General features: G+C 28.2%; 5 protein-coding genes across 5 annotated transcripts; 2 read left to right on the forward strand and 3 right to left on the reverse strand.

Moving 5' to 3' along the window:
• Positions 1 to 305: 305 nt before the first annotated feature.
• LOC145750424 (soluble calcium-activated nucleotidase 1-like) lies at positions 306 to 5,033 on the reverse strand. The gene is made up of 9 exons (XM_082566466.1): positions 4,859 to 5,033; positions 4,304 to 4,456; positions 3,931 to 4,062; positions 3,330 to 3,468; positions 2,709 to 2,857; positions 2,359 to 2,489; positions 2,084 to 2,156; positions 1,549 to 1,719; positions 306 to 1,078 (listed from the first exon to the last, which is right to left on the reverse strand). Exons 1-9 carry the CDS (start codon positions 4,953 to 4,955, stop codon positions 873 to 875), a joined length of 1,251 nt encoding a protein of 416 aa, XP_082422592.1. The 5' UTR covers positions 4,956 to 5,033; the 3' UTR covers positions 306 to 872.
• A 407-nt stretch (positions 5,034 to 5,440) lies between these two features.
• Positions 5,441 to 13,955, reverse strand: LOC145763634 (DNA polymerase delta catalytic subunit-like). Its single transcript, XM_082575135.1, has 22 exons — positions 13,832 to 13,955; positions 13,525 to 13,668; positions 13,042 to 13,175; positions 12,829 to 12,943; positions 12,384 to 12,552; positions 11,611 to 11,825; positions 11,147 to 11,316; positions 10,842 to 10,972; positions 10,563 to 10,677; positions 10,318 to 10,443; positions 9,834 to 10,010; positions 9,282 to 9,467; positions 8,693 to 8,826; positions 7,978 to 8,125; positions 7,504 to 7,737; positions 6,953 to 7,128; positions 6,747 to 6,876; positions 6,479 to 6,597; positions 6,229 to 6,368; positions 5,929 to 6,095; positions 5,757 to 5,854; positions 5,441 to 5,553 (listed from the first exon to the last, which is right to left on the reverse strand). The coding sequence occupies exons 1-22, from the start codon at positions 13,854 to 13,856 to the stop codon at positions 5,457 to 5,459; spliced, it is 3,150 nt and encodes a 1,049-aa protein (XP_082431261.1). The 5' UTR covers positions 13,857 to 13,955; the 3' UTR covers positions 5,441 to 5,456.
• A 360-nt stretch (positions 13,956 to 14,315) lies between these two features.
• On the reverse strand, positions 14,316 to 18,753 carry LOC145763635 (BTB/POZ domain-containing protein 10-like). Its single transcript, XM_082575136.1, has 9 exons — positions 18,592 to 18,753; positions 17,744 to 17,929; positions 17,367 to 17,481; positions 17,042 to 17,150; positions 16,573 to 16,693; positions 16,222 to 16,319; positions 15,584 to 15,794; positions 15,183 to 15,391; positions 14,316 to 14,799 (listed from the first exon to the last, which is right to left on the reverse strand). Exons 1-9 carry the CDS (start codon positions 18,713 to 18,715, stop codon positions 14,725 to 14,727), a joined length of 1,248 nt encoding a protein of 415 aa, XP_082431262.1. The 5' UTR covers positions 18,716 to 18,753; the 3' UTR covers positions 14,316 to 14,724.
• Positions 18,754 to 19,746: 993 nt separating this feature from the next.
• On the forward strand, positions 19,747 to 22,186 carry LOC145758328 (equilibrative nucleobase transporter 1-like). Its single transcript, XM_082572504.1, has one exon. It carries the CDS (start codon positions 19,786 to 19,788, stop codon positions 21,316 to 21,318), a length of 1,533 nt encoding a protein of 510 aa, XP_082428630.1. The 5' UTR covers positions 19,747 to 19,785; the 3' UTR covers positions 21,319 to 22,186.
• An 80-nt stretch (positions 22,187 to 22,266) lies between these two features.
• On the forward strand, positions 22,267 to 25,203 carry LOC145759743 (ras-related protein Rab-39B-like). Its single transcript, XM_082573590.1, has 6 exons — positions 22,267 to 22,429; positions 22,627 to 22,792; positions 23,267 to 23,376; positions 23,606 to 23,786; positions 24,174 to 24,295; positions 24,669 to 25,203. Exons 2-6 carry the CDS (start codon positions 22,664 to 22,666, stop codon positions 24,793 to 24,795), a joined length of 669 nt encoding a protein of 222 aa, XP_082429716.1. The 5' UTR covers positions 22,267 to 22,429; positions 22,627 to 22,663; the 3' UTR covers positions 24,796 to 25,203.
• The last annotated feature ends 171 nt before the right edge of the window (positions 25,204 to 25,374 follow it).

Genomic DNA, 25,374 nt, shown 5'->3' on the forward strand with positions numbered 1-25,374 from the left:
GAAAATGCTAAAAAGCGGAACACAAAATTTAATTTTAATTTATTCCTAATTTACCTAAAAACTATCCTATAGGGGTAGTAGTGATTTTTTTATAAATATTTAAGCAAAATAAATAAAGCTACAATATGCTAATGGTTGCACTAAAGCCCAGGAAAACAAAAAAGGCGGAAAACAGGAAAAATGTCCAAACGAAATAAAAAGCAAGTATAAGTTATCTAACTTTTAAGGAGGGTTTGAATTTATATTTAACCACAATTTTAGTTATTTATCGTCTACTTATTTTTTCTTTTCCGTGGTTTAAAACATTCACTCAAATTTTAAAGTTTTGTTTTATTAGAAATTGTACCCAAGTATTGCACTTTAATAAACATAATCCTACTTTACAGAACCCCAAATAAGGCCTCAGTAGAAATACATTTAAAACTTTTAAGTAGTTAGCATTTAAATTCGAAGTTATACCGATAAAGCATTCACGCACCAAACATAAGAAAGCGATAATATACTAAACTTTTTGTTCAGAAGTTATGAAAACATTTTAAAAATAAATATATTAGTCTTCATCTTCAAATAAAAATAACAAACATTTTTATAGAAATTCATGGCATATATTTAATTGTATTTTAAAAATACAATTGTTTTTAACAGTGGGTTTTATAAACTATAGGAAATTAAGTAAGTATTTAGTTGTGCAATTTACTTTTTAAGGCAGTATTTTAGTTAGTGCCAAAAGATTTAGAAAAAGGAAGTTTTAGATGGTGTTTTCTGAAGTTAGATAGATTTTTTTTACTAAAGTATATTACCTCTACAATAAATACTGCAAGCACGTTAGAATAAAATAAATAAGTTCACTAAAACAATAATATAAAAAAAAATTATAAAAATTCGATGCCTTCATATTTATAGTTATGGGAAACCAGTTGATCAGGGAATAAAATTTCTCCGTTTAAACGAAAAACTGTTACATAAGATTTAGTTTGACCCTTGACCTCTTCAGTTTTAAGTGCAATAATGATGTCATCATTTGATCCAGGGACAAATTTAAAAGAAGAAAATCCACGAGCTTTGTGTTCGATTTTTCCTAAAAAACAAGGGGAAAAAATTTATGTTTTTGTTGTTTAAACAATTTTTTTTATATTTTTCCTTGATGTGAAAGGTCAACCTTATAACCTAAACATAAAGTAACATCAGTTATTCCCGACCAATCTTGTGTTGCCTTTGGCAGTTTAGGATATTAAAGATTAAAATTACCTGATACTTTAGATGCTAATTAGGTATTGGCTTAGCAAGAATTAATATTGTTTATAGCGCCTTACTCAATTTTTAGTAATTTTGGATCACTTGAACGGTTCTTGGAAAATCTTAGGACTGTAAAGTACAAGGAAAAATTAGCAAGGACTGTGAAATACCAGAGAGAGAATTATCTAGGCCAGTATAGTACAAGAGAGAATTACCTAGGACCGTTAAGTATGAAAATTTTTCTGAGAACCGTAAAGTACAAGTAATCCAATTTTTTTCTGCAAAAAGGACATTACAAAAAAGTTAAATTACCAATTCTTGAAACTTTAATGTTGCTGAAATCTTCAGAACATTGAAACAAGATATTAGTTCCTCTGAATTCATCTTCATCTTCATCATAATGCTCAGTGGAGGCTCTCCTGGGTAGAAAGAACCAGGATTTGTGGATGTCACTCCAAACACAACTCTCATGAATAATGTAACCTAAAAATATTTTGTTTTTAATATTACAATAACAGCTTAAATTTCTCAAAAATTTTACAAAGAAGAAAAAGCAAATAGAAAATTAAAAAAAAATTACTTAGTTAAAAAATTAACCAATTTGTTTAAAATTTATAAATAAAAAATTAATAAAGGGGCAAAAGGTGTTTCTTTATCATATAAATACAACTTTGCCATTTTAAAGTTCAGAAAAAACCCTTCTTTTTAAATATTATCATTAAAATTAAGTGAACACCAGCAAATACCAGGCTTCAAAAATTAAAGATTTGCTAAATTACAAGTTACAAGAATATCAGGTTACTTTAAATAACAACTTAGTGCTAAAGTAAGAATTCAAAATAACAACCTGGTGATTCTATTCCAGCTGCTTTTTGCATTGCTCTATATACGGAAAGCCAGTTTAGATGCGAAACTGAATTCTAAAAAAATCAAAAAATAGTTCAAAAAAAAACGTATAAGTTACAGAATTCCAATTTATATTTTAGATTTATATATCAGTAGATTTTAGTAACTGCACTTTTTTTTCTAAACAATGGCACTGTTATTAGCAGATTATCCTAAAGTGATTAATCAACATGTGGTATTTTAGCTTTAGCGAAAAAGTTTTTATACATTACTCACATCTTTATCGATAGTTTTAATCCACTGTGGGTCGTGATGTAAAACCTTTCCATCGGCAGTAGTCCAATCTTTACCAAGACCTCCGATATACATTTTCTCATCTTTAACTGTCATCCATTCCCCTTTAAAACCTAAAATATCAAGAAATGTTATGGATCTTCACTAAAAGTTTAATTATTTTAAGTTTCAAAATCAATTTTTTACATAAAATTTCTTTTCAAATTGATATTTTTTTCAACAAAATTAAATTTCTAAAACCATGCAATTATAAAATATTTGAGTACAATCTTGCATATACATATATAAATTTTTATAAATTAATTAAGCAATTTTTCAAATAAAAGCATTACCTTTAGTTTTCTTTCCATCTCCATCAGCAAGTATAGCCCAAGGTGCAACTCTGTCCTCTAATATTTCATAAACTATTCCAGTTCTATCATCAACAGAATATACTCTGGCATTAAACACACACAACTCTGATAATTCCATCCCTCTACCTCTGTGAAAAACAATTTTAGATTTTTTAAATTTAAAAGATAATTTGGTGTTAAATACAGGAAAGTGCTTTTAAAAACATGCTTTTAAAAACAAACTTAATACCCCTGTATAGAGAAATAGATAAAGTAAGGACATATTAGTAGTAAAACTAGGTTACTATTTGTTTAATTAGTTCAAAGAAGCACTACGCCTACAAAATAAATGTCATAAATTTACAAAGACTTGCCCTAAAGGGCAGGTTAATTGGCATCTTGAAAAGTTATTCAAATTTTAAGTTACAAACAAAAAATAAGTTCATCTATTTTAAAACTGACAAAATAATATAAAAAAAGCTATTCTTAGTTACGTCATTTTCAATTTAATACAAAACTCTAAAACAAACAACTTACATAGAATTACTAATACTGGCTGTATGCATAATACAAATGTATTACAATTTATTTTCTTTTAAACTGGTAAAAGTATGTACTAACCCATTTGAGGTTTTAGATATTAAATGTATAGCATCATCATCCCCTCCCTTCCAAGTGATATCAGTAGACAGCGTTCTGTTATCGAAATAAAACGTGGCATATCTAAGCAAGCTCTGCCAAGTGTTTTCTTTACCAGAAACTAAAAAAATTAAAATAGTTTAATTTTTGGTGAACATATATAATTTAACAGTTTGGTGATATTTTTATATATTTCTGTCACTAAACTATGTCAAACACTAAAGGAATTGATACTAGAACTTTTATTATATGTTTAGGTTTTAAATTAGTTTAGAAACTGGATATCTTAAAAGGTTTTTATAAATGGTAACTATGTTGGGATTGTTGAGTAATTGATATAGATACTTAATTTCCTGAGATAAAAGTTATATTGTATAAAACGCCAAGGGAATTAATGATTTAATAGCTAAAGGAAGCGGCTTTCAGAATTTTCCAAAGTCAAAACAACTTTCTAAAGTTTAACATAATAACATTAAACTTGAAAAAACAACACCCAAAAACTTCACTATTTTATCAATCATGCAGTAATAACAAAAACACTATTAAAATTAAACAAAATAACAATCAAGTTGCAACAACTTACCTTTTGACCCATGATCCATATCTGTTATCATTCCAATTCTAAAATAAGCACCAGCAGTGGTTGTGACAGGTTTAGTGAGTGGGTAGGTGTGATTGTATGACATTAACTTTCTGTTGCCCTGCATACCAAAACCTAAACATAAAATAAAGTTTAGTAACATCACAAGTACACGTCTGAAATGGTTTTATTACCCCATGTTTTTTTATTGTTTTATGCCCAATGTAAAAAGACCTCATCAAAAAATTACTTTTATTACCTGCCGTACAGTTTATCAAAGTGTATATACTGCTGATATTTAAAAAAATGCCAGTCAATGGCATATAAGATTCGTGAATTTAAAAATCAAAAAAATTACAAATAACGTTTGACCAACCGTTAACTAATCTTGGGTTATAGAAACTTGATTTCATCGGAGAACTAATAAAATGTTTATTGCTGATTTGATATAAAGTAAACATAGCTCCAATAACAAATAAGGCAAGTAATATTGGTTTGTATTTAATAGCAATTATCCCCCGACTTTTACCTGAAATCAAAATAAACATAAAACTACTGACATTTAAAAAATAAACTTTAAATATAATAAAAATTTGAGTAAGATGCTATAAATGATATAAACTCCTGCTGAGCCAACACTTAATCAGCAGCTAAATTATTGGGCAAATCTAATTTATAAAATCTCAAACTGCCGAAGGAAACTCGAAACTTGGTCAAGTTAACTGATGTTACTCTATGTAAAGATCAAGAAGTCACCTAACCACATCAAGGATAAATAAAAATGAAGAAATAAAATATAAAAGTGGATGTACAATTTAATAATTTTAACATTCTGACATTTAAAATTAAAAAAAATAACCATCTTTATCAATTAGTCAAAATATACACAAAATACAAGTTTAAACATTACATTTATTGACAATTGTTTTACCCTTAGAAAATACGGGGATTTCAATTTTTGATCTCCAGGCTTCTGGTTCACGATCTTTCATACTGAAAGAAGCAAAACTTACACTTTTTTTGTACATTTTATGATTTTTAAATCAAGGCTATAAGCCTAAGCCTGGCGATTCCTTCAAAAAATTAAAAATATTTGAAGTGTATACAATATACATAGTGGTATAATGTATTTAAACTGCCTAAAATCTTAAAGAGCTTACACTTAAAAGACTTTCTAAAACTGGAGTTATTCAGTTAAGTACGTACTTGTTATTTACGTAAGTGACGTGTAAATGTCAATCACGTATACTTTATCCTCATTTCATGACGTCTTTATATATTGACTTTCACTTATTTTATTTTACCGGTAGCTCAGTTTGTTAGATATTCAATCATTTAAAATAAAAAAAACGCAAAAATGGGTTTTCAAAGTTCAGATGTGTATTTTTCGCAAAACTTAAATAGTAACGGAAAGAATTTGATAGAAAAAAAGCAGAAAATACATCAAACATTTTTAAACGAATATCAAAAATCCGTAAGTAATGAACATATGAGAAAATTTTAATATAATTTTAATTAACCAGCTTGGTTTACCAAGCCATAGAACCAAATCTTTGCAGAGTTGAATTCTGTGAATCCAAATCAATTCGAACTTTTTTCCTCATGTAAAATATCGGGCAATCACGACTGTAAAAAATAAAAAACTTTAAATTTAAAAATAAAATTAATAAAAATTTAATGAGAAAAAAAAAATTAATCGATAATGCCTTAGTCTAGACTGGGTTTGGATAAAAGAGTAATGTTTAGGACTTCGCATGAAGTTCTGGGTTTAACAAAACATCAAGGGTAAAATATTTAAAAAAAGAAATAAACTTTCAAGTTTTCAGTACCTTGTACAAATAACTTCTTCATGCAGAGAGCCTTGACATCTTTGACATTGTGTCCACAATCTTGAAAACTTTTCCTCGAGACATGACAACTTGGCAATCTAAAAAAAACATAAATAGATAGATGAACCCTCACATTTTTTCGGCACATATTTTTTTCATCACTAAGTTTTACCTCTTTCTGATAAATTTGTGACTCTCTTGATTCACAATGTGAGCAAACAGCACCATCATGTGACAGAACAGCCTTACATCCGATACAAGTACTTCTCTTTTTTGCAAATTGCATCAAACCTCCGACTTTTGATGAAACCATTCTCTTTACTCTAGTGTGGTCACCCTCTGTAAAAAATATAAGTTAAAAGATGTTAGGCTCCTGACAGTCTTAAGTGTGATTCCAACTGGTACTAAAAATATAGGTTTTGACGTCAAAAACTTTTTTTATTTAAAAAAGGGTTAAAAATCTCTAACTTACTAAGCAAAACAGACTGTGCCTTAGCTTCTCCCAACACGGGTTCAAATATTCTTAACAGAGGAAGACTGAGTTGATGTTTGAGGTAATGTTCGGTGTCTATTTGTAAGTTGTTTTCAAGAACAAATATTGGGTCTTCTGATCTGAAAATAAATATCAAATGCTGAATAAAACCCATGAAACTACTATATAGGTATTAAGTTTATATTTTCTAAACCAAGAATTTAATTAAAAAAAAATTTATAAGCTATACTTGAGATAAGCTGCTTGTCCTTTAGCACCAGACACAATCACAAAAGGAACTCGATCTCCAAGTTGGGGAGCACTTCCTGCGTCCCTCTTCTTCATCCTCTCTGCTAACTCCACATGAGCCTGGTAAAAGAAGAATTAGAAGATTTTTCATGCCATGGCAAGGTTATTAAAACTTTACTTTTTTGAATGTTGTAGCTGGTTGTGTTATTTTATTTTTATTTTCCAATAAAGTAAGTTTTTAAAGAATGTTTTTTTAACACTACACCAACCTGTTTAGCAGCATATTCTTCTTTAGTTTTTGTTAATTCCTTGGTGATAATTAACTGTGAAATATCGATTCTGTTGCAGAGTAAATCAGAAATAACTTCTTTAGCATGATTCACTGCACCATCCGGGTCTCTAGTTAGGTGAAAAAAAATTTGAAAAAAATTTTGATTTCACAAAATTTAAAAACTATGATTAAAATTAGCTTTACCTGTCTATAAGAAGTTTTTCCAGGCAGGTGTTTATGAGTTTAGCTGTAAGCGGAGCATTATCCCTTCTTACTGTTTCTATTCCTTTACAGTCCATTTTATCATGCTTTTCTGCACTACTTGAAAAATATAAACCAGCATATCTTTTCTTGTTGATTAGAAGATAAGGAAAATAAACCTAAAAAAAATAATTTAAAAATTGATATTTTTTAAAATATTACTTTTATTTTTTTATTTATATATTTTTTTGTATATATCTTTATCCTCGATGTGGGAAAGTCGAATGTGCGACATAAACATAGAGTAACATCAGTTACCCCGACCCAGTCCCAAGTTGGCTGTGGCAGTTTGAGATATTATAGATTATAATTGCCCGATAATTATCCCGCTGATTATGTGCTGGCTCAGCAGGAGTTCATACTGTTTAAAGCACCTTACTCCAGGGCACTACAGCATAAGATCAGTGGGGATTGAACCCACAACCTTATGTGTGGTGTAGCAAGTGTTCTTACCACTACACCGCGTTGCCTGTTATTAAAATCTAAGTTCTTACTTTTTCAAATTCAAGTTTTATCGGACTGACAAACTTCTCTGACACAAATTTTGCCGCCTCCTGACCTAACTCCATGCTTTTAGCGACAGAATCGACTCCAAATTTGATCATAACAGAGTCAGTATCACCATATATAACCTTGGCATTATTGTCGTAACCATTAGCGATTGTATATTGAGATTCAACATGCTGTTTAGTTTGGTCTATCATTAAACGCCCAAATGAAGTTACACTCTAAAAAATAATTTTTAAAATTAGTACAAAGTAGATATTGTATTCATAAAATAAAGTTTTTATATTAAAAGTTGATTTACCGAATTTAGAATGTCTGCTATAGTAATTAATTAAAAAAATGCATTTAAAATTGTTTATTGTATATATATAATACAAGAAACTAAAAAAAATTTTTAAAATTTTATCAAAATACTATAAAAAATTTTTTGAAGTCAAACAACATAATATTAGATAACCTACCCCAGAAATTTCCAAACAAGGTAATTTCCCAACTTGTGCCCCAGTAAATCCATAAACCGAGTTACAACTTATCTTAAGAGCAAGTTGACGTCCGTCTAATACGCTTCTCTTGAATGGATCCTTTTCAACTTTCATCATCGCTTTTGCACTAAAATTGTAAGTAATTTTAGTGTAAGTACAAAATCTTATTATTCGGTGTATTTGTATGCCTCTTGGCCAGGCAAAAAATCGTTGAATTTCGAAAAATCGTTGAAATTTAAACAGCCGGCAGCGTGGTGTAGTGGTAAGAACACTTGCTACACCACACATAAGGTCGTGGGTTCAATCCCCACTGATCTCATGCTGTAGTGCCCTTGAGTAAGGCGCTATAAACGGTATGAACTGCTGCTGAGCCAGCACTTAATCAGCAGTATAATTATCAGGCAATTATAATCTATAATATTCCAAACTGCCACAGGCAACTCGAGACTGGGTCGGAGTAACTGATGTTACTCTATGTTTAAGTCGCGCATTCGACTTTCCCACATCGAGGATAAAATATATTATACAAAAAAAAATTATGATTTTCTATATTTTAAGTTTTTTCTTTTTTTTTAGGCAATCAATCTTTTTTATGTAGTCATGTAAAAATGAATTCTGTAAAAAACATTAATTTAAATAACAATGTTTAAATTTAAAAAATTTAACACAAATTCTTGAATTAACAAACTGTTACCTTCTTCTTGCAGTTAATAAACTGTCAAGAATTTCCGGCAATAATCCTTTTCTTACTTTTGATGTCACAAAATAATCTCCTGATGGTGTTTTAATAAAATCATCTGGTTTTAAGTTTTCCCTTTCTTTGCTGTTCTGTAAAAAAATAAACAAAAATCAAATATTAAAAAAGCATAAATTTTTTCATTAAAGCATCTCAAGTTTAACCGGCAGCGTGGTGTAGTGGTAAGAACACTTGCTACACCACACGGGGTGGGGTTTAATTCCCACTGACCTCATGCTGTAGCGCTCTTGAGTAAGGCGCTATAAACAGTATAAACTCCTGCTGAGCCAGCACTTAATCAGCAGTATAATTACCGGGCAAATATAATCTATAATATCCCAAACTGCCACAGGCAACTCGAGACTGGGTCGAAGTAACTGATGTTACTCTATATTTAAGTCGCGCATTTGACTTTCCCACATCAAGAATAAACGTATATACAAAAAAAAAAAAAGTAAAACAAATTAATACAAAAATATGAAATATTAAAAAAAAAACATTTGGAAAAATAAAACTCATGGTTTTAAAATTTAACTTTCAAAGTTACCTTCATTAAGAGAGTGGTATAACATAGATTATGAGCCTGCATAATAGAAGGATACAGAGAAGAAAAATCCAGGGTAGTTATAGGAAGTTTATAATATCCCTTAATAGGTTCAATAACAGTAGCACCAGTAAATTCATCATTATTACTTGTTGGTATAACTGGCATTAATAAATTGGCTGCTTTTGTCTGTTTAAAATAATAATTAATAATAATGCCGGCATATCATGGGTTTAATTCCCGCTGCTTCCATGCTGTTGCGCCCTTGAGTAAGGTGCTATAAATGGTACAAACTCCTGCTAAGCCAGCACTTAATCAACAGTATAATTATCAGGAAATTATAATCTATAATATCCCAAACTGCCACAGACTGGGTCGGAGTAACTGATGTTACACTATGTTTAAGTCGAACATTCAACTTTCCCACATTGAGGATATAGTAATATACAAAAATATAAAAAATAAATAAATAAAAATAAAAACTTAATAAAACAATTTTTTTTATAAAATATATTACCCCAAATTAAAATAAACAAGAATCAAAGTTTCTTTTACCTTTCTAAGCAGTTGAGATATAACTTTAATACTCTGTCCTCTAGAAAGTAGATAAGAGAGAGGTACTCCCGTAACTCTAGCCATCTCCATATAATTAATAATAAACATCAGTTTATCTAAAAGTCTTATGGGTAACAATGCATCTTTAAGACAATAAACAGCAAGTCTGCGACGTGACTAGAATATAAATATAGCAATAAGTAAACATCAAAAAATCTTAATTTAAAAAAGTATAATGAATATTATTATAACAAGGTCAAAAGCTTAATCTTTACTACTTTAATATTCCAGCATTCTCTAGTAAGGCAGTACAGATGTTTACAGTATTACAAAGTCAATTACATTTGAAATAGCTCAGACATCTTTTAAATGACTTTGTTGTTGTAATAAAAAAATTTATGTTTAGGATGTGTTGTTAGTATTTTCATTAAGGGTAAATTAATACATGTGTGTGTATTTAGGGGTATTTAAATTTATTTTAAACCTGAGCATTTCCTTGCTGTAGTTCAGTAATAATGGAATGATGGACATCTTCTTTTTGTTCACCCAGAAAGTGAAAACTTACTGCATTTAAAGTATAAGATCTTAACTTCTGTTCACGCAGTAGAGCCTAAAAAAATAAATAAAAGTTTTATTCAATACTAAAATACAAAATTTTTTTAATTTTTTAATAACCTATGCAGTTCAACAAAAAAATAAATATAAACGACATTAAGTTAAAATTCTTACGACAAAAACATCAAATTGAATTCTTCCCTCCATGTTAATTTGTTTCATCTCTCTGCTTCCCATTTGTTTAGATTGAAATTTTGTTTCTTTAATTTTCGAACACGAGTTCTTAATTCTAAGCATCCAATGTTTATTAGTGTAAACCAATTTATTAACAATCTAAATTTAATTAGCCTTTATATCCAGTGTTTATAAACATTATAATCAATTTTTAACCAATTTTTTATTTAAAAAATATCTTGTTAAAAATAGAACATTTTTTTTCTTAATCTAGTTTACCTTCCCAGAAAAGAGAACTTATCCACTTTTAAATGTGAGGCTCGATTAAGTAAATATGGCAAGTCAAAGTTTTGGATATTGTAACCTGTTATTACATCTGGATCCACAATTCTTATAAAATCACTGAACGCCTGCAAACAAATTGTATTTTACACAAATATTAAAATGTAATAACCAATAAAATAGACCCATGCTGAAAATAATGTAATATATAGAAATTTTTTCTATGCTTAACAAAAGCAATGTTTGTGAAAATACGATTTAAAAAAATTTCTGTTAAATTAGATTTTTTAATTACTCAGTACCTGCAGCAAATCTTTTTCTTTAAGAAATGAATAAACATTGGATCCCACAATAGTAGAACAAGTATCCAAAGTGAATATGGTCTTTATAAATGGTTCACCTTGACTACCTTGGTTCTTAACCATCAAAGCTATTTGGATGACTGGGTCTATATCAGGAACAGGAAAAATACCTAAAAAATAAAATAAAAACATTATGAAACAGAAGTATTAAAATTACTCTCATGCTATAGCGCCCTTAGGTAATGCGCTATAATCGGTATGAACTCCTGCTGAGCTAACACTTAAACAGCAACGAAATTATCGAGCAATTATATTCTTTAATATTCCAAACTGCCAACTCGAGACTGGGTCAGGGTAACTGATGTTACTCTATGTTTGGGTTGCACATTCGACCTTCCCACATCAAGGATAAAATATGTATATAAAAAAAAATTAAAAAAAGAGTAAAAATTTAAAAAAATTACCTTTTCTTCCAGCACATTCAATGTCAAAACTTAAAATTCTTAGGGGAGCAATTTTCTGCCATTCATCTTCTGGTTGATGACTCATAAAAGAATCCCATTTAACGTTAACTTCTATTTGTGACCAACTCGATTTTTGACGTTCATTTTGAACCTGGTAACTTCCTGGAGGTAGTTCAATCCAATTACATCCTACCATGTCAGTGTCTGTCATAAATCTGTAAAAATTGTTAAGATTCTGGTAAAATTATTTTGGTTTTATCAAGAATTAAAATTATTGTTTAAAATAAAATACAATATATATAAATACAACAAAAGGAAAATGTTCCATGTAAATTATTTCATAATAAAAAATATATTTTTAAATTTTCAATTCGAAAAATAAAAAAACAACAAAATATCTCCAAAACTACTTAAAATTTTTTTTTGTGTATATATATATATATATTTTTATCCTCGATATGGGAAGGTCGAATGTGCAACTAAACATAGAGTAACACCAGTTACTCCGACCCGGTCCCGATTTGCCTTTAGCAGTTTGGGATATTATAGATTATAATATCCTGATAATTATACTGCTGATTAAGTGCTGGCTTAGCAGGAGTTCGTACAGTTTATAGCGCCTTACTCAAGGGCGCTACAGCATGAGAGCAGTGGGATTGAACCGACAACCTCATGGTGGTGTTGCAAGTGTTCTTACCACTAGGCTTTGCTTAAAAAAATATTCCTAAATGATAATTTTTTCACTTTGAAAAGTAATAAAACATCTAACAAACCTAATTTCAAAATCAATAAAACTCTCAAATGCCTTATATGAATGTTCAGGTAAATTAGTTGTGCTAAATCCCATTTCTAACATTCTCTTAGTAGTTGCAACTAACCGGGGTACAGCTACAACTATTTTAAGGAAAGTGCTCATGCCAGTACTTGAGTACCCATACATGTCTACAAAAAAAAAAAAAAAAATCCTTATATACATAAATGTTTTACTATAATACAAACAATTAAAAGGCTATGTTACTATGTTTGTTAACAAAAATAACTAATTAACTGTACAGGCTAGGCAATTAAAATGCATAAAAAATACCATCAACACAAAATAATAAATTTTTAAATGGGTTACTGTAATATAAAAGATTTATGTTTTTTTCCTAAATAATTTGTGTTTTTTTTATGTATCTATATCATATTAAATATTATAAACTAGTTTTTGAATTTTACTTTGCTTTTGGCATGTGGTTACAGAGTAAACAGCAGTTGTAACATCTTTGTTTCCTCTCATTTCTTTTAAAATTAGTGAGTTAAGGTTTTGACAAAACTCCTTGCAATGTTCCTCCTAATAAAAAAAAAACACAACAATTAAAAAAAAAAGTTTGGTCAAAATTTTAAATCAATAAATATTTTAAATTGTCTTATTTATGTGAACAACTTCACCTTGAACCCCTTCATAGCTTGAACATAGAAATAAGGAAGAAAACCATGAACATGACAAACAATGCTATGACCTTCCATTGTTAGTCCATACATTCTTACCACCGGGGCTGTCCCACCTTCAACTTTAGGCATTCCTGTTAGCAAAAATTAAAAAATTTCCTGTTAGAAAAAATTAAAAAATTTCCTGTTTTTTATATTTATTTATCCTTGAAATGGAAAGGTTGACTTTATGAGCCAAACATAGAGTAACATCAGTTACTGGAACCCAGTCTCAAGTTGCCTGTCGCAGTTTGAAATATTATATAGTATTATTGTCCGAAAATTAAGCTGCTGACTAAGTTTTGCTTACCAGGAGTTTATACCGTTTATAGCGCCTTACTCAAGGCCACTACAACATAAAAGCATTGGGAATCGAACCCATTACTGCAAAATAAATAAAAGCTATTTTTAAAATTAAAAATGTGCATAAAAAGTTTTTTTTACCTTCTACATTGTCCCCACTTAGATAATAATCAAGGTCAAGTTGTTGAAATATTATTGGGTCAGATTTAGGGTTAATTTTGGGTAATGGACTTCGCCCCCATTTAAGTGTATCTTCCTTTGGTAGAGATGTTATCAGTTTGAGGTCTGCAAGTTTAAAAAAAGGTTTGTCAGTTAAATAACGATTATTTTCTGTATTCTAATATTCATATATGATATACTGCATAAAAAATTTATTAAGTTTATTAATTTATACGTTTTTCAGATCTTCCCTTTTTAATTAATGTTTTTATCAAAACAACAAAATTACCTTTTGATGTTTCGTTTTCTGGCATTTTTTCTTTTAAATTAACTTAGTATTTATACATATATATTAAAAAAAACGAAAATAACCACCAAAGTTATCGAAATATATTAACTAGTTGATAAGATTTCGCGCCAGATGTTGTTGACTCATGCGTTAATATCAAAATATTCCTTTGTCAATATTTAAATTTGTCCTCAATGTTTCAAATTATTATTTTTTTTGTTTAGCAATTATACCACTAAAAATTTTCTTTAATTATACTAAATTATATTAATTTTTTTGCATAAATTGACCCAACATTTAAAAACAATATTTTATAGGCGGTTTTATTTATTCAAATTGTAATGGATTTTTTTAGTACATTAAACTTAAAGAACGAAAAAGTAGTTATAAAAAGAAAAAACAAAATTTAAATAAAAAAAATATTTTTACACCAGGCATTTTATGACAAAAAATATGAATCTTACAAAAACATACAGTTAGTTTACAAAAAAATGAAATAAGTAACCTATGAAAAATGGTCTTAATATTACTTTAACCAAAAAAAAATCGAAAATATTTACGATATTAACTATATTTAAATAAATAAATGTTGAATTTCGGAAGTTAAATAAATAATTAACTTAAATTTGATTAAAACAAATATTTAAACACAGTGTGGATAGTAACTGTTACGTTACATTTTACATAAAAATTATTTAATTTTTAAACAAAAAAATGCAATACTAGGACGTTTTTGTTAACATATTTTACAACATATGCAGAGTTTTCAAATAAAAATAACCTAAATAAAATTTAGACCAATATTTTTTTTTTAAATTTATCTTGGCTGGTTATCTAATACAAAAAAAAACAATAAAGGCAATATGAGTAATAATCAGGGTATTATGACATCACTAATCATTGTTTATTTCCTCAGGGTCGAGGTTGACATTATGTAAACCATTTAACTCATCTTCAACTTGGATAATCTAAAAAAATTTAATTTGCAATTTAATTTTAATATATATTTTTGTATTTAAATTTTACCAAATAACTGTTTAATATAGCATAGGGAGGATTATATTGTATTTTTATAGTGTAGTCTGTAGGTAGAATCCATAATAAATAAATATCTATTATAATTTATATATCAAAAATCGTTTTAATTTAAAGATAAAACTAAATATAAAATGGTGTTTATGCTATTGTGTACACTGTAAGATAGAACAAACCTGACAACGAACATTACTATTAAACTATAGCCAATCAAGCTATAAAAATCCATTTACCAGTATAACACAACAGTAACTTCCTTTATACTCTAACAATACCATTAATTTTAATATAATATTACAATAAATATAAATCTCACCAGGCCATGATCTTGTGGTGTATCAGCAGCTGCAGCAATAAGATCGGTGATCGATTTTGATTTTGTGACACACTGAAAATCAACATGTCGTGATCTACTTTCTTCTTTTTCCCATGACATCGCTATCGAAGAGCGTTGAACGTAATCGTAAATCACTTCTTGACGAACGCTTCCTCGTCTTTTAACATGGTCTACCGAGATTGGGTAACCTTGACAACAAGAAAATAAGTTTTTTAGTTTTATTTTAGAGAAAATAAAAAAATAAATATAAAAAAAAATGTTTTTGTTGCGAAATCTAAACCTAATTTTTTCTTTGATTAACTATTTCTAGAAAATAAAAGTAAAAATTTACTAAAAAAAAAAAAATTACCCTAACCTAAAAATAAAAAAACACTAAGTACCTTCAATCCCCAGTTTGATTTTCTTCATTCCCCTATCTTTTAACACTGACTTTGCCACCTCTCTGTTTTCAATATACCTCAGGAACCTATGCAGCGGAGTACTATGAACTACTTCTGTGTACTCTTCTCCCATTTGAGGAGGAAAGTTGTCATCCCACTCTACTGTGTCCTCTTCCGACAATACCACAATGTGACATTCCCTGTCTCCTCTCTGTTATTGTGATGTCATAAAGAAAGTTTATTAACTGTTTTTGGTTTTGACTTAATATGATCAAAAAAAATTGAGAATAGAAATTTAAATAACGAAATATTTTTTTTATAAAAACCCAATTGTTGGAATTACTTTATTTGTTATTAAAAAACATTTGAATAGCAATAATAGTAAAATCAATATTAAATACTTGGCTTAAGGAAATTAGCAAGCTTTATCTATTAATTATTTATATTGTTACAAAAATATCAATTATTTAAATCTTTTAATACTTATTTAAATACACAAAAATTAAAAAAACAAAATTAAAAAATTAAAAAATTTTATTTTAAATCAAATTTTAAAATTTTTACACTTGAAAAAATTTTTTTTTTAATTTAAAGTTTAATATACTAAAACTTAAATTTAATTAAATAGATTTAATTACCTGAGCAACTTTCACCATCAAAGGAAGAAGATCAACATCAACAAAATGAATAAATTGTTGACGAGCGCCATCGTTTGCTATTTCATGCATAAAAGATCCTAAATAAATTATGTGGTTAATTAAAAACAAAAAAATTCAACGTTGAAGTAACTTAAAAAAACACTTTTAAATTTTTAAGTATGTAATCAAAATCAAATAGAACAAATCCAACATACGTTTCAAAATTAGTAAGCTAGAAAATTAGTCAGTAGACTTAGTATATATATTTATATATAAACCACCACTCACATTTTAAAGCCTTATATATAAGGTATAAAGTAAAATTAAAAGTTACAAGTAGTATGGTCTCACCAATGTTGTTGCACTTAATAGTGTGATGGTTGAATGGAATAAGAAAATACTCGCAAGCATTTTTTAAATCTCGTACAGATACTCCAGGTGGGCATGTTATCACTCCTCCTGTATAGTATTCCTAAATAATAAATGTATTAAATTAAAATACCTTAATATTCGTTATTGTTTCATAACATTTTAATAAAAAGCGAACTGCAAGGCAATTGTTTAAAACAGAACAAGATCTATATATAATAAAACTTTTAGTGGTGGTATTTAAATTTATAGAGATAGCCAATTTATATGCCTACAAAATAAATAAAACTGCCGATTTGGTGCATGGGCAAATTATCACAGACAATTTTTTTTGAGAGTTGAGACCAGATTACAACATATAAATTCCTGATAAAAGCGGGGTATCAACTAGTTGATTAAACAGAAGGTTTTTAGGTCTATATTATTTTTTTAAATCAAAACATTTACTTACCAACAAAGCCTTAAATACATAAGCTGATACTAGATGAGAAATTTCATATTCTCCACATTCGTTTGGTTTGGTCCAACCCCTTTCATCTATCATACACATACTAAACATCCTGAAATAAATTTTGAAAAGCTTTAAATATTGTTATAATGTATTTAGTTATTAAATCAAGTGGTAGAATTTTTCTAAGAATTAATATTTAAAAAATAGTTTAAGAAACTAAAGATTGGCCTTTTAAAATAGAATTACTGAAAAATCTTAGTATAACAATTTTAATATTAAAAGCCTTTGACAAAAACCTTAAATAATGACAACTTAAAATTCTTACTTAGCCAGCATGGTGTCAGGGTAGGCTGTAAACAAGTTTTTATCAACATGAAATCTAGTATCGTCCACCACTATAACTAAGTTCTTGTCCTTGTCTGTTCTCTTTGTAGATGTCCCTAACAAAAATATTTTTTAAATATTATTAGCCTGGTGATATTTTTTTCTCATTGTAAATTTGTTGATTGTTATTTAATTTAACTAATGTTATTATCGCTTGTATAAAGACCAAAGCAGTGAGGTTTTAATCAACTAGAAATTTATAAGTAGAAGTTCAGTGTCTTAAACATTCAGTTATTTTAAACATATATATATATATATATATACACAAAATATTAAAAAGGCTTTTTAATTAAAAAGGCTTAGGATAATTAAACCTACCTGTTCTTTTGGGAGTTGAAATATTGTTCATGTTGTTGTCCTTTAAATTTCTTCCACTGGAACATTCAGGTTTATCTGAGCTCACTTGATCTTTCTTATCAGTGGGAAAAATCACAATCTCCTCACATGAACTTCTTCTGGAGGAAAATGGAGACAGAACATTTGATGGAGATTCACTTCGTGATTCTAAAATAAAAATATTTATTATAATTATTTAATTTAACTGTGCCTGTATTGAACTTCAAGTTGACTTTGACAGTTTTAAATAATATTAAGCAGATAGTCAGGCAATTTGTTTAGAAATTGGTTAAGAGTTTATGGCTATTTACTCCAGGCTACAACATTGGAGGAGTGTAAATTGTTTTATTGACCTCTTGTTGTAAAACCAAGTAACCTAACCACTACACCATCCTGTCTGAAAAGAAGGGCTTTATGGTAGCATATTTAATTAAAACACGCCAACATAAATTAAGGTACACCAGACCACAGGTTTAACAAAAAACTTTCGTTAATTGCTTAAGCCATTAAAAATTGACCGGCAGCATGATGTAGTGGTAAAAACACTTGCTGCACCACACATTAAGTAAGAGCCCTTAAGTAAGGCGCTATAAACGTTATGAACTCCTGCTGAGTCAGCACTTAAAAATCAGCAGCATAATTATCGAGCAATTTTAATCTATAATATCCCAAACTGCCACAGGCAACTTAAGACTGGGTTGGAGTAACTAATGTTACTCTATGTTTAAGTCGCGCATTCGACTTTCCTACATCAAGGATAAAGATATGTACAAAAAAAAATTTACAATAATTTTAGAAAATATAAATCCATAAAAATAAAAGTTAATCACCTGAATTTCCTTCTTTCTCTTTGTTGTTGTTTATGTGACGATTCCTGAGACACGAAGTTCGATTGGGTCTTGGAGAGGACGAGTTATTGTCAGCTCCTTTCTTTAATGAACCATGTAATGGCATATTTCCATTTGCTACCAACTAGCAACTTATTTTAACAAAATAATCTAAAAAAATTAAAGTATATATAATTTTAAATTTGCTGTCGTTGTTAAATTTTTGTGTATTTAGCTGTAAAAAGTTATGTGACTATTTATTATTTTTGTTAATATGTATAAATTAAGAAGCTTTAAGTGTCTTATGATTCTAAAAATGTGAAAAAACGTTCTGTCTGCACAAATTCTTTTATCGTTTTTTAAACTTTCTGGATTAAAAACACAAACAAAAAGCGAGGAAGAATTTTGACCTAAATGCGTAAACTTGCCTATTTAAAAAATATTCTATTTAAAAAACACTTTTTTAAAGAATTTACTATTTAGACATAAAAAATGTATATAAATAAATAAATTTTTGTTATTAAAAATGTATTAAAATGTTTAAAAACAAGTTTTAAAAATAAAATTTTTTGACTCTTTTCTTAATAAAATACTTATTTTGGGATCCCACAACTAATAATAAGCGTTTAAAATATTACATTAAAATATTTAAAACATACTTAAATAAGTCGTTGTAATAAAATATTTTTAACATAAAAATTAAATTTTTTAATTTAAATATGACTCATTCATAATAAAAACTTTTGACAACTCTGGATTAAAACCATGAGGGACCATGTGCTTACAATTCTTTCTTTAGTTTGTCAATATTATTCAGCAGAGGGGTCGTCTTAGTAAGAGTAAGAGATTTCGATTCTTTTTTTAAATTGTTGCTAGTAAGAAAATTTAACTTTTTAAATAAGTTTGTCCCGGTAAAGGAATGCACAGATTTTAAATATTTAGAAGTTTCTGTTTTAGTTTTTTAAAATAATGTAAGAATATTGAATATACAAGCTAACTGACTGACTAAACTGATGAAACGAACTAATTAAAATTACAATAAAACAACTAACTGACTGACTGTTTTAAAACTCATTAAATTATAAGATTTAAATAACTATAACAGTAATTGCTTTAAAATTTATATTTTGTTTTTTATTTGTTTAGCCATAATTTTTAAATATTATTATTGAATATTTAAATTTTATATTTGTCAAAATGAAGTACAATGCTCTGCACTTGCTTAGTTTGATAACTGCCATCTTTGAAGGATTATTTTTCAGTGGTTTAATATTTGGATGGTCGTCATTAACATATATTTTAAAGGGGGAGGGATATTTCAGCTATTTGTGCGAAGATGATGTGAAAAACACCAGTATTGTGACATCGGAAAATAATATCACCACAAATGGCAGTGCAGCTGGTTTGTTGACATGCAAAGCACAGGACGAAACTATTAACATGGTGTTTGTTGTTGCCAGTGTTGCTTTATCATTTTCAACTCTACCCAATGGGTTTATATTTGATAAATTTGGCACGATGGTCGCTCGTATTTTTGCAACTCTGTTGTTTACATGTGGAGCTATAATATCATCCGTCGCAACTGTACAAACTTCATGGATTCTCTTTCCAGCAATGTGTTGTATTGCGATCGGTGGGATTTTGTTTCTAGTGACAAATATGCAACTCGGTGCTTTGTTCGGTCCAGCACGGTCTTCGGTAATTACCCTCCTTAATGGTGCTTTAGACTCTTCTTCTGTGGTGTTTTTGCTATTTAAATTGTGCTACGAAAGCGGCATCACTTTAAGTGCAATCTTCCAGTTCGTTGCTTGTTGTACTATTTTTCAATGGGTTCGTACAATATTTTTAATGCCTCAATACCATATACCTTTTCCTCTGCCTAGTGGTGTCTATAGATATGGTGTGCTCAGTCGATATGGTGCAGGGCCACAAAATGAAAACATAGAAACTCCAGATGATGAATTAAATTTGCCTGAAGTTGAAATTAAAACAGAAAAAGTTGAGAACGAAAATGCAGATATGACATACTGGGAATGTTTAAAATCCCGTAGTTTCATCACCAATTTATTTCACTTCAGTGTTTTGCAACTTCGCAATTATTTCTTTCTTGGCACTTTCGTCACTTGGTTAATTACAATAATACCCAGTGGAGACCATTATTTAGGTCATTACATCAATGTTTTTGGAATATGTCAATTTTTCGGTGTTTTGACTGCTCCGTTAAATGGTATGCTGATTGACTTGATGAAGAAATTCTACGCTACCACTTGTACAGATGATAAAATCACCTCAACTAAAGCCTTGGCCATATCTGGACTTGCTACTACCTTTCTTGGTGTTCTGTTTTCGATTTGTGTTGCCATTCCGAATATAAATATCCAGTATTTATCATTTGTCCTTCAGGTGCTTTTTAGGTCTTTTCTTTACGGGGGCAACTCTAGCTTTATTGCCTTTACCTTTCCGGGTGAACATTTTGGAAAACTGTACGGCATGACCATGACTCTTTCTGGTCTTGTATCCCTACTTCAATTTCCACTTTTTAATTTGGTTCTCTACTACTTTGATAACGACTTTACAGTGATGAATATTGTCTTTATTGGGATTAGTCTGATAACCCTTATTCACCCAATTGCTCTCTACTGGCAAACTAGACATGACGAGCCCGAAAGTTTGCCAGCAAATGAAATGGAATTGGAAAAGTTGACGAATGGAGTAAATCACGAAGATTAGGCCTTGTTTTTTACGTAAGTAAACAATTTCAGGGAATAAGTTAGAGATGAACACCACCACTATTATTTTTTTGGTACTCTTCAATTTTTGTGTATTAAAATTTCTTCTTAGTTTGTATGCGTTTTTAGGTATAGCCTATCATTTTTAGAATGCCCACTTTTAATGTTTATTATTATATTTATCTTTAGTAAAATTTTAGGGTTCATAAGTTCCATATGCTCAACTCTACACAACATTAATTTAATGTATACACACTTCTTAGTATTTAAACTAACACAAAAATTCAATAAACTGTTTAGTATTTTAACTGTAAGATAATTTTATTGGATATATTTATTTTTAAACTGCAATTATGTTATGTTACTGCTACAACAATGCAATTATTTTAATTTATTAATTAAGTAGTTCTTTTATTTGTTTAAATTAGAAAGCATAGATAACCAGACCTGCAAAAGTAATTATAGTGCCATTTGTTTTAATTGGATGCTGCTTATTTTAAGTGCTAATAGTAGGTGCTACTTGCTAACTGCTTTGTAATTTTTGGCCTTTATTAAAAATTTGTTGCCAATGTCTAACATTTACACTGTTTTTGAGATTTGGGATTTATTGTAATGTACAAATAATTTTTTTTTATTTTGATTATGTACTACACCAATTAGTACCAAAATATTTAATCTACCTAAATAACTTTATTAGTTTTATTGAATTTGTAGCTAACTACATTAATACTATGATCAATATTATTTAATATTTAAAATAACTACTTCAATTTTTATGTGATTTTTATTGTTTTGTATTTTTGTACTACCAAATTTTGAACAATTGTTTTTTATATTATAACCGGGTAATTTTTAATTAATTTTTTGTAAAATTCTTAAAATGAGACCTTTCGCTTGCCTTGTATAAACTGTATATAAATTTTTTTTTTTGCAGATGGATAATGTTATATTTAATTAAGGGTTAATACTTATAATTAGTTAAATGTTGGTTTACAATTACAATGATATTGGATTGAAGTACAGTGAAAGGAATACCCTACTTTGCTTATTTTTATTTTTATTTTATGTGTAAAATTCAAAAATCTTGAATGTTTGCCGTTTATATATTAAAGGTAAGCAAAATATATAATTTATATATATTTAAAAACGAATTTCTGGAAAAAATATCGTATATATATATAATATATATTATATTTATAAAAAAATGTGTTTTTTAAAACTAGAATTTAATGTATTTATATTCTTTTTAATTAAGTTTCGGTTCTAATAGTCATTCATTATGGTAACAAAATATATTTCCTTATTACAGTTCAATTAACAATTCACTAGTTTTCTCCTTATTCACCATGGGCTCAACAATGATAGCTCGACCTGATACAATTTGGTCATACCAGTTCAGAATTGTTATTCTTGGTGACTCAACTGTTGGAAAAACTGCTTTGTTGCAAAGATTCACAGACGGCAGTTTCCTTGAGGTATTGTACTTAGTTCACAATTGCTGACTAGTTTCATTTTGTCTTTGTGTTAACTTTGTAATAATGGTAAACTTGCAAGGTTGTTACTTATGTTAAGTGTATTGACTTTATGGTCTATATACATTAAACTTGTTTGCTTACTGGTTATGTATATACAGTTAAATATATATATAATATATATAATAAATGTCTTTATTTTTTCATGTTATACTAAAATGTTATTTTTTGCTGTAGTAAAGCGAAATAGGCCGACATTAAATCTTAGAAAAATGTTTAAACGTATAACTCCATTGGGTATGGTGATTTTTATTTGCTTATTAGTGCATCGTGTTTTTTTATAACTGTACTGTTTGGATTTGTGCAAAGAAAGCAAATAATGTTTTCCAAGAAACTAAAAATAAAACAAAAATGTTGAAGGTCTACAAAACAAGTTTCTAAAACCAAATTTTTAAAACTCCCTATTATTATTTCTAGGTAGGTGACCCAACAGTAGGAGTGGATTTTTACTCAAGGTTAGTTCAAGTTGAACCCACGACCAGAATTAAACTTCAATTATGGGATACCGCAGGACAAGAGAGATTCAGGTAACCAGTTAAATATTGTAATTTAATTTGTGCATCATATAAAATTAAATATTGTACCCAACTTATAAAGTATATATACTGATATTATATATAATACCGATATTATATAAAAACTTTTTATTTTTGGTTTTTTACTAATTTCATGCAAGAGCATAATTACACATATCTGTTATTTGTTATTGCAGCTTGCAGATTTGTTTTTAAATATAAATCAATTTAATTTTATCAGGTCTATAACTAGATCCTATTACCACAACTCCATAGGGGCAATTCTTGTTTATGATGTCACAAACAGGGATAGTTTTCTGCATTTAACCCAGTGGGCTGAAGAAGCAAGACTTCATGTAGCACCCAGAAATATTTATTTTATTCTAGTTGGACAGAAATGCGATTTGGAAATACATAGAAAGGTTTGGATTTTAAAAATTCTTTCCTTGTGGATATCCTTATTGTCATATTTTTGATTGATTATTGGCAGATGTTTTATTTGGATAATCTATTGCCCAGGCTTTATTTGCATTGATAATTGATTTTAGAATTTAGTCATAAAATGGTAATTAATCTAGTTTATTGATTACTTTACTACAACTGTATATAAATATATATATATAGTACAAATATCTAAATTAAGAAAATTTTTAATAAGATGGCTTACAAATGGAAAAAAATTTAACTTTGTCAAAATCATATCAAAATTATTTAATTTCCAGCTGTAGTTAAACCAAAGTTTAAATAAATATCAGCTGTAATAAAGATTATTTTTGTTTGTTTACCTCAATAAATATTTATTTTAAAAGGTTAGTTACGATGAAGCTTGTATGTTCGCGAAACTTCATAGAATGCCGTATATTGAAACATCAGCTAAAAGAGGAATTAACGTTCTGAATGCTTTTTTGTTATTGACCGAAAACATATTTACGTAAGGCATTCGAAAAATTGTTTTTTTAGTAATTTAACAAATAATTGTGATATAATGTTTGCATGACAATCAAACTTATTAGGCTTTTATTACTGAAAGTAATTTTTATGGTCACATTTAAATTGTAAAATGTAATAAAAATGTTTAACCATTTTAAACTCTTATCAATAGATGTTTGTTAGGAGTTCTCAATATTTTTTTGTATAATTTGTAGAAGAAATTTTAATGGCTTGCAATAAAAAATCAATTAGTTTTAAATTAAACCAATTTTTATTAATGTTAAATTATTATTTTTTATTTTTTAAACATTTGAATTTAATGGCCTTGAAAACAAAAAAATGCTCATCATTTTACCATTTTATTTGGTGTTTAGGTTGATAAAAACTGGTCAAATAACACCAGAGGATGGTTGGGATGGTGTTAAATGTGGTTTGGTACCATCAGTACCACCTCAACAATTAGAAAATAAAAAACGGTGCACTAAAAATGGGTGTTGTTAATGTATACTTAATATTGTTATAGTTTTTTTTTTTTGATTTTTTGAAAGGTTATTTTTTTTATACTGTTGTTTTAGCTCTTATATATATATTTATTTTATACTGTTGTTTTAGCTCTTTTTTGCATTTTAGTTTTCATCTATTTCATTTGCACAGGAATTTATTATTATATTTTTAATCTTTAGATCATAGTGTTGTTATTGTATGTGTAATTATTTCATTTTTATTGCATGCATTGTTTAGAAATATACTTCAATTTTAATTTTGCTTGTTTCATGTACTCTGTATGTTGATTATCAATTTATTTGCACAAGGTTATTTTTTGTACTTACATGTTTTTAATCATAGGTACACACTCTGTAAAGATTATTATTTGACACTGTTTAAGTATGCAGTAGTTTTTATTTTTATCTTTCTCAACCTTTTATTACCTTAGCAATGGATACGCTAATATATTTTACACTAAAATAAAACTTTTAATTTTTTAATGCATACTTTGTTTATAAAGTTTAAAAACGTATTATTAAGTTTACCTTTTTAAATCTTTACCAAAGATTAAATATAATTTTAGATATTATAAAA

The sequence above is a fragment of the Corella eumyota genome, chromosome 1 (genome assembly GCF_963082875.1).
Source record: "Corella eumyota chromosome 1, kaCorEumy4.1, whole genome shotgun sequence".
NCBI lineage: Eukaryota > Metazoa > Chordata > Ascidiacea > Phlebobranchia > Corellidae > Corella > Corella eumyota.